The sequence below is a fragment of the Salmo trutta genome, chromosome 5, assembly GCF_901001165.1.
Source record: "Salmo trutta chromosome 5, fSalTru1.1, whole genome shotgun sequence".
NCBI classification, from domain to species: Eukaryota; Metazoa; Chordata; class Actinopteri; order Salmoniformes; family Salmonidae; genus Salmo; species Salmo trutta.
This window is the reverse complement of record NC_042961.1, coordinates 51,041,210-51,050,798: the sequence shown is the minus strand read 5'-3', so window position 1 is coordinate 51,050,798 and position 9,589 is coordinate 51,041,210. Positions and strand designations below refer to the sequence as shown.

General features: G+C 47.5%; 1 protein-coding gene across 1 annotated transcript in view; it reads left to right on the top strand.

The window, feature by feature from the left end:
• The first annotated feature begins 438 nt into the window (after positions 1 to 438).
• The window catches only part of LOC115194417 (cytosolic phospholipase A2 gamma-like), an 18,534-nt gene continuing 9,383 nt past the window's right edge, over positions 439 to 9,589 (top strand). Inside the window, exons 1-8 of the mRNA XM_029754102.1 lie at positions 439 to 494; positions 1,009 to 1,116; positions 1,404 to 1,546; positions 1,715 to 1,910; positions 2,122 to 2,227; positions 2,590 to 2,730; positions 2,825 to 2,902; positions 3,050 to 3,073. Coding sequence (XP_029609962.1) covers positions 468 to 494; positions 1,009 to 1,116; positions 1,404 to 1,546; positions 1,715 to 1,910; positions 2,122 to 2,227; positions 2,590 to 2,730; positions 2,825 to 2,902; positions 3,050 to 3,073 — 823 coding nt within the window. The 5' untranslated portion in view covers positions 439 to 467. The remainder of the gene's footprint in view (positions 495 to 1,008; positions 1,117 to 1,403; positions 1,547 to 1,714; positions 1,911 to 2,121; positions 2,228 to 2,589; positions 2,731 to 2,824; positions 2,903 to 3,049; positions 3,074 to 9,589) is intronic.

Sequence of the window (9,589 nt, the reverse complement as noted above, 5' to 3'; positions counted from 1 at the left end):
ACATCTCTGATAAGACTTCTCTGTCTAAACACTGCATGTAGCGTTTGTGTTTAGTTTTGTTATTTTATTGATTATATATATATATGAAATTGTTGTAAAACCCTTTGTGACAATCTGTCTTTGTAAAAAGTGTAATATGAATAAATTTGATTGATAGTTGTGTAATAGAATGTTGCAGGTGACCTTTATTCAAATCAGTCTTGAGTCTTTGGCTGCTAGTTTTGAAGTCAGATTGATAGATGTGTTTAGGACATGAAAACAATTATATTAGAGTGTCTTTGGGTTTCAACTGAGTACTATAAGTCCTTGGACCCAAATGTGATCATTTAGAGTAATTGACAATCACAGTAATGTTATTATTATTTATTTATTTTCTCAACAAGAGTTTTCTGACCCTATGACTTGCATAAAAACCAAGGGATTGGTTTGTGTTTAAAGGATCTGTTTAAGTGGACTCAGAGAGAACAATGTCGAAACAAACAGATATTCCTGAGGTAAGAAACTCATCATCACAATATAGAGAAGGACATTTGTCTGAAATAAACCACACAATATTATAAAATACCTTCTTATTGAAATGCGTTTTCTGTTGCTGTCAATACTAAGTTTACCAAATTGTATCATAATGGAAGGAAACTTACTTCACTATGTTTATGTACAGTGTAAACACTCATAAGGCAAGAAACTCATCAGAATATGAGGATGACATTAGTCTGCATTAAACCACACTGTACTGTAATGCATAGCTAAAAATATGCATCCAGAATTAAGGATCAAAATATACTTTTCTGACAAAGTAAGAGTATACGCTGTCAGAATGATGTTTAATTTATCTTCAAATAACATTTAATTGAAATGCCATGTTACTTTAGAAGTGTTATCGCTCAATTAAAGACATCAAATAAAATATTTTTCCTTAGCTATCAACACTAGTTCACCAAATGATATCATTATGAAATAATATCCTGTACACATACTTTTTTCTGTCTCTTTCATTCATTCTGTCAGACTGTGCGTCTGTCTCACTCCATCAATGATGAAGAGAGAACATACGTGACGTTGAGGAAGACTCTGATTAAGAAGTGGCTGAAAGATCAGGGTATCTCCTGTGAACTGGTGGGTGGTCCTGTCTTCTCTATCTTTCAATAACTCAGTCTTGCACACATACTCTTTCTCTAACTCCTTCCTGTCTCCACAGCCAACTACATATGGATCCCCCTCCCCCACTCCCATGTCTCCAGCTCCCCCTTTCTCTCTTATATATAACCATGTATGATGGGACACTGATGTGATATTCTCTAGATTTGATATCTCTCTCTCCCCCCGCTCTGCTTCTCTCTCTTTCTGTCTTTCGTCGTCTCTATATCTCTCTCTTTCCTCCCCTCTCTCTCCCCATTTCTCAGAAGCATGTTCCTAACATAGCGTTGCTGGGGTCAGGTGGAGGAGAGAGGGCAGCAGTGGGCATGCTGGGATCTCTGCATCAGCTGGTACAGGACAACCTGCTGGGCAGCCTCCTCTACATGTGTGGGGTGTCAGGCACCACCTGGTATATATATATATATATATATATATATACATACACACACACACACACACACACACACACACACTATTATTCTTAGCAGGAAAGTTAATTTTGAATGTGCTGAAACAAATGAGGTATCTCTCTCTCACACCCTCTTACTCACTCACCCAATCACTGACACACACACAGGTGCATGTCAACCCTGTACAGCGATCCATCCTTGTCGTTGAGTGAACGTTGTGATGAGGTGATAAAGAGGCTGAAGGGTCCTACGGTGGGCTTGAGCAAAGTTGTGGCGTGGCTGAAATTGAGGAAAGAACAAAACCAGGACTTCAACCTCACTGACTTCTGGGGCGCATTCATTGCCTCCTATTTTATGAAAGAGGTCAGTATATGTTAGTGTGTGTCTGTCTGTCTATCTGTCTGTCTGCTAGTGTGTGTTTGTGTCTATTTGTCTGTCTGCCAGTGTGTGCATCTGTGTGTCTGCCTCTTTTGGGATGAAAATCTCTCCCCCATCTCTCCCCCCATCTCTCTCCCTTTCTTCCCCTGTCTCTATCCCGTCTCTTCCCCATTGTTCTCTCTCTTTCCTGTATCAGATGAACACTCGCTGTCTCTCTGAAGATGCTCACAGGACAATCATCAAACCCTACCCCATCTACAGCGCCATAGAACTGGACTGCCACAGACAGGATGACACTAAAGGTGACTCTTATGCAGGGTTCATGCAAACTAGGAAATTCTGAACATTTCCTAGTTTCCTAGAGTTTCCTAGAGTTTCCTAGTTTTGAGTGCACAGTGAAAGCAGCATCAGTCAATGAATCAATGAATCAATCAAATATATTTGTATAGTGCTTTTTACAAAGACAATTGTCTCTGTATTGTTCTGATTCTAAAACACTAACAATATAAACAATGAATACAATATGAACAAACACTCTACTATAGACGCCCAAAAAGCAAGCCAAGCATTTGGCTGAGTCCCATTTGGGCTCTGTTTAGAAGCAGTGCACTATATTGTGAATAGGGTGTCATTTCAGATAATTTCCCCCCACTGTTTTCTGTAGGGGTGTGGTTTGAGATGACCCCCCACGAGAGCGGCTTCTCTGGATTGGGCGCTTTCGTCCCCACTTCCTGTCTTGGGAGCCAGTTTGAAGGCGGGATTGTGAGAGAGAAGAGGAAGGAAATGGACATGGTTCTGCTGCAAGGTGGGGAATGCAAACGTGGAATGCAAACACACGCAAATGTGCGCGCACACACACTCACACATCAATTTATTGTTTGTTTGTTGTTGTTGTGCAGGTATCTGTGGGAGTACCATTGCAAACAGGCAGATTAGCAATTCTGAGGTAGTAAAAAAGATCTGGGACTTATTTGGAGGTAAGTTACAGTACAGCATGCTAGCTAGCCTGCAAGGCTAGTGTTTAGGATTGTACGTTTTGTATTTTAAATCATTAATACAATGTTCCCTTTGAGTTCATTTGTAATAAATAATGTTATTTAATTTTTTCTTTACCATATCTTTAGGTGACAAGAAAGGTTCAAAATCAGGTAAGAGTTAACTTCTTGCACTAAGGTAGTCTTTCACCCCTCCCCTTCCCCCCACCCATCCAGATGATAAAACACCCATCAAAGACAACAATAGAGAGACAAAATACAAAAGATAAGTCAATAAGAAAGAAAGAAAATTAACATAGTGACTGTATGTACAATACAACCCAGGAACAGACCCAGTACAGAAACACAAAGATATAACAACAACGAAGACACACTTTCAATCAAAAAGAAACACAAACAATAGTACACAATAAACTACAGGACAATACTAGACCATAAACTACAGGACAATACTAGACCATAAACTACAGGACAATACTAGACAATAATCTACAGGACAATACTAGACAATAAACTACAGGACAAAACTAGACCATAAACTACAGGACAATACTAGACAATAATCCACAGGACAATCTAGACAACAATCTACAGGTCAATACTTGGCAATAATCTACAGGGCAATACCGAGAAGCCGGTCTTTGGGTGTTGTTAGGCTCGAGACAAAGTCGAGGTGTAGAGGGGTGCGTAATTGGTGGCAGTGAAGTCAGACGCACGAGAGCAAAACTAGGTAATAGCTGGAGCAGTTTAATATCCAAACCAACGGCATAAAGTAATAACCAATATGGGTACAAAACCCAACGCACACAAGTAAACAAGTGTACAAGCACTTACAACAAACAATTCCGCACAAAGACATGGGGGGAACAGAGGGTTAAATACACAACACTTAATGAGGGAAAATGATAACTAGGTGTGTAGGAAAACAAGACAAAACAAATGGAAAATGAAAAGTGGATCAACGATGGCTAGAAGACCGGTGACGCCGAGTGCCGCCCGAACAAGGAGAGGAACCGACTTCGGTGGAAGTTGTGACATTACCCCCCCCCTTAACGCGCGGCTCCAGCTGCGCGCCGACACCGGCCTCGAGGACGAACTGGAGGGCGAGGTGCAGGGCGATCCGGACGAAGACGGTGGAACTCCCGCAGCATTGAAGGGTCCAACATGTCCTCCACCGGAACCCAGCATCTCTCCTCCGGACCGTACCCCTCCCAGTCCACGAGGTACGGAAGGCCCCTTGCCCGACGCCTCGAATCCAATATGGATCGAACGGAGTATGCCGGGGCCCCCTCAAAATCCAGAGGGGGCGGAGGAACCTCCCGCACCTCAGACTCCTTGAGCGGACCAGCCACCACCGGCCTGAGGAGAGACACATGGAACGAGGGGTTAATACAGTAATCGGGGGGAAGCTGTAAACTGTAACTCACCTAGTTCAGTCTCCTCAGGACTTTAAATGGCCCCACAAACCACTGACCCAGCTTCCGGCAGGGCAGGCGGAGGGACAGGTTTCGGGTCGAGAGCCAAACCCGGTCCCCCGGCGCGAACACTGGGCCTCACTGTGGTGACGGCGTGTTGAAGGTGAACATGAGCGGCGTCCCATGTCTCCTCCACACGCGGGAACCAGTCGTCCATCGCAGGAGCCTCGGTCTGACTCTGATGCCAAGGAGCTAGAACCGGTTGATACCCCAGTATGCACTGGAAGGGGGAGATGTTAGTGGAGGAGTGGCGGAGCGAGTTCTGGGCCATCTCTGCCCAGGGCACAAATGCCGTCAAGTCCCCCGGCCGGTCCTGGCAGTAAGACCTCAGAAACCTACCCACATCCTGGTTAACTCTCTCCACCTGCCCGTTACTCTCGGGGTGAAAACCCGAGGTAAGGCTGATCGAGACCCCCAGACGTTCCATGAACGCCCTCCAGACCCTCGACGTGAACTGGGGACCCCGATCAGACACTATATCCTCAGGCACCCCGTAGTGCCGGAAGACGTGTGTAAACAGGGCCTCCAAAGTCTGTAGGACCGTAGGGAGACCGGGCAAAGGGAGGAGATGGCAGGACTTAGAGAAACGATACACAACGACCAGGATCGTGGTGTTTCCCTGTGATGGGGGGAGATCGGTCAGGAAATCGAATGACAGGTGCGACCATGGCCGTTGTGGAATGGGTAAGGGGTGTAACTTAACTCTGGGCAGGTGCCTAGGTGCCTTACACTGCGCGCACACCAAGCAAGAGGAAACATAAACCCTAACATCCTTAGCCAAAGTGGGCCACCAGTAATTCCCGCTCAGACCGCGCCCCGCCAGACCGATGCCTGGATTACCAGAGGAAGGTGACGTGTGGGCCCAATAGATCAGCCGGTCACGGACAGCAGACGGAACGTACAGACGCCCAGCGGGACACTGGAGGGGAGCGGGCTCTGCACATAACGCCTGCTCAATGTCCCCGTCCAGCTCCCACCATACCGGTGCCTCCAGGCAGGAGGCTGGGAGCATGGGAGTGGGATCCATGGGCCGCTCCTCTTTGTCATACAGCCGGGACAGTGTGTCTGCCTTCATGTTCTGGGAACCTGGTCTGTAAGAAAGTGTGAAAACAAAACGGGTGAAAAACATGGCCCACCTTGCCTGGTGATCGTTCAGTCTCCTTGCTGCCCGGATGTACTCCAGGTTGCGGTGGTCAGTCCAGATGAGAAAAGGGTGTTTAGCCCCCTCAAGCCAATGTCTCCACGCCTTCAGAGCCTTGACAACATCCAGCAGCTCCCGGTCCCCCACATCATAGTTTAACTCCGCCGGGCTGAGCTTCTTCGAGAAGAAAGCACAGGGGCGGAGCTTCGGTGGCGTACCCGAGCGCTGAGCGAGCATAGCTCCTATCCCAGCCTCGGACGCGTCCACCTCCACTATGAACGCCAAAGAGGGATTCAGATGGGCCAGTACGGGGGCCAAGGTAAAAAGAGTCCTCAGGTGACCAAAAGCCCTGTCCGCCTCAGCCGACCACTGCAAACGTACCGGGCCCCCCTTCAGCAGTGAGGTAATGGGAGCCGCTACCTGACCAAAACCCCGGATAAACCTCCTGTAGTAGTTGGCAAACCCTAAGAACCGCTGCACCTCCTTTACCGTGGTGGGAGTCGGCCAATTACGCACGGCTGAAATGCGGTCACTCTCCAGGTGGAAATGCGGTACCCTAGGAAGGAGACGGACTGCTGGAAGAACAGGCACTTCTCAGCCTTGACGTATAGGTCATGCTCCAACAGGCGACCAAGCACCCTGCGCACCAGGGACACATGCTCGGTGCGTGTAGCGGAGTATATCAGAATGTCATCAATATACACCACTACACCCTGCCCGTGCAGGTCCCTGAAAATCTCATCTACAAAGGCCTGGAAGACTGATGGCACATTCATCAACCCGTACGGCATGACGAGGTACTCATAGTGCCCTGAGGTGGTACTGAAAGCTGTCTTCCACTCATCTCCCTCCCGGATACGCACCAGGTTGTAAGCGCTCCTGAGATCTAGTTTGGTGAGGATGCGCGCCCCGTGCATTGACACAATCGCTGTGGCTATGAGCGGTAGCGGGTAGCTATACCACACAGTGATCTGGTTCAGACCCCGATAGTCAATACACGGGCGCAGGCCTCCCTCCTTCTTCTTCACAAAAAAGAAACTCGAGGAGACGGGTGAAGTGGAGGACCGAATGTAACCCTGATGCAGGGATTCAGAGACATATGTCTCCATAGCCACCGTCTCCGCCTGTGAGAGGGGACTCACGTGACTCCTGGGAAGTGCAGCATCTACCAGGAGATTTATCGCCCCGTCGATGGGGTGGTAATTGAGTCGCCTTCTTTTTTTTTTTTTGCCTTCTTTTTTAGCATATTCATGGGGAATGCGCACGGTGGAGACCTGGTCTTTCCACCGTAGTAGCACCAACGGAAACCCCTAAACCCCTCCCTGAGCACTCTCGCGACCACCCTGTGAGAGCCCTCTGTGGCCAAGAAACAGTGGGGTCATGACAAGCTAACCAGGGTAGGCCTAGCACCACAGGAAACGCAGGAGAGTCAATAAGGAAGAGACTAATTCTCTCCTTGTGATCCCCCTGCGTCACCATACCCAGAGGAGCGGTGGCCTCCCTAATTAACCCTGACCCTAATGGTCGACTATCTAATGCGTGAACGGGGAAGGGCACAGCCACGGGAAAAATGGTGATCCCTAAAGTTATGTGCGAACGATCTATCTATAAAATTCCCAGTCGCGCCTGAATCAATGAGCTCCTTATGCTGGGAATGCGGGGAAAACTCAGGAAAAGTGACATACACAAACATATGTGCAACAGAGGGCTTTGGGTGAGAATGGTGCCGGCTCACCTGGGGTGACGCCAGAGCGCCCTGCCTGCTGCCTCGATACCTAGAGGAACCAGCCCGGCACCGAACGGCAGTGTGACCTCTGCGGCCACAGATGGTGCACGAGCAGGAATCCCCTCCGGTCTCCCTGCACACCGTCCCTCCCAGCTCCATGGGTATCGGAGAGGGGGTGCCGGGGGATGGAACCAACAGACCCCGATTTGAACGTTCGCGGTTAGCCAGCAGGTTGTCCAGCCGGATGGACAGGTCCACCAGCTGGTCGAACGTGAGGGTGGTGTCTCTGCAGGCCAACTCCCGACGGTCATCCTCGCACAGACTGCAGCGATAATGGTCGATCAGGGCCCTGTCGTTCCATCCCGCGCTGGCAGCCAGGGTCCGAAACTCCAGGGCGAACTCTTGGACGCTCCTCGTCCCCTGCCTCAGATGGAAGATTGATTTCATTTCATTTTATTTGGATCTCTTTTAGTCCCCATTTGGACTAATCTTCCAAGAGTCCTTAAACATTAAAATACAATTTATAATACGAACACATTTTCACATATAACACCCTATTACAATCATAGATAATATACTAACATAATGACCCAATAAGTACTCAATCTAAAAATATTGATTCTTCATCTACTATAGGACCACAACATTTCTATGTATTATATTCAAATCGTTTAAAAATAATGTTTGAATGTATATATTGAAAGGTTTCTCGTTTACTCAGTTAATTTTTTCAATTTATTTATTGCTCTAAATCGAAATGTTCTTTTGCCCATTTCTCTTTTCTGTCTGGATAACGCATAAATGGCGGACAATCTATTACTAGTATTTACGGAAAGTCTGTCTCTTACCAACTGAATACCGTTGTGAATAGAACTTGGCCGTTTTAAATGATGTATGTTATAAAATAAAATAAGCATTTTTTTTCAATTATCTTGTCGATTGATGACCAACCAAGAACATTGCGCATGACTGCAACAGAAGAACCATAACATTCCTTGCTGCTTTGTTCTGTGCATTCTGCCGCCTCCTAACTTCACTTAGAGGCGTTCACCCGCCGCTCTACCCTCGGGCGGGTGGTTGAAGACTGCCGGGTGAACTCCTCAAACTGGTCCAAAGCCGCATCTCCCTCTCTCCACACGGCGTTGGCCCACTCCAGGGCTTTCCCGGTGAGGCACGAGACGAGGGCGGACACCCTCTCACGGCCTGAAGGTTGCCAGGTATAACTCCAACTGTAACAGGAAACCCTGGCAGCGGGCAGCCGTCCCATCGTACTCCCCGGGGAGGGTGAGGCGAATCCCACTGGAACCGGGTGCAGGGGGAGTGAGTAGTGGAGGCCCCTGTTGTGCTGGTGGAGGTGCTGGAGGAACTCTCCGTCTCTCCCATCGGTCCATAGCTTGGACGACGCGGTCCATGGCGGCGCCGAGATGGTGGAGCATCGCTGTGTGTTCCTGGACGCGCTCCTCGATCTCCATTCCAGGGGCACCTGCTCCTGCTGACTCCATAATTGGTGCGGAGTTCTGTAGAGGGGTGCGTAACTGGTGGCAGTGAAGTCAGATGCAGGAGAGCAGAACTAGGTAATAGCCGGAGCAGTTTAATATCCAAACCAACGGCATAAATGAATAACCAATATGGGTACAAAACCCAACACACACCAGTAAACAAGTGCACAAGCACTTACAACAAACAATTCCGCACAAAGACATGGGGGGAACAGAGGGTTAAGTACAGAACACTTAATGAGGGAAAATGAGAACCAGGTGTGTAGGAAAACAAGACAAAACAAATGGAAAATGAAAAGTGTATCGACAATGGCTAGAAGACCTGTGACGCCGACCGCCCAGCACCGCCCGATCAAGGAGAGGAACCGACTTCGATGGAAGTCGTGACACGAGGGCATTATCACTTTTATACAATGGGTTACCAACATATTCATATAATGATTGACATATTTTCATTAAACATTATTTTGATGAATTTATTCAAACTATTTCATCCTTCCAGAAGATATAGTCCCAACACAAATCTAGAGTTTCTACCCAAGCCAGTTGGTCGTTCGATCTAAATGTTCCATTGCCAAATTGGCTGGGAACTTTCTTATTTCTTGCTAGCTAGCCAGCTACGCTAACTTACAGTCAAATCAAAAAGTACAGCCAGAGTAACAGAAAAGTAGCTGCATTTGCATTTGTTTAAGCTGTTTCCTAGTGACATTTATTTGGATCAAATAAAATGTTGTTTGTCACATGCACATGGTTAGCAAATGTTAATGTGAGTGTAGCGAAATGCTTGTGCTTCTAGTTCTGACAGTGCAGTAACATCTAACAAGTAAT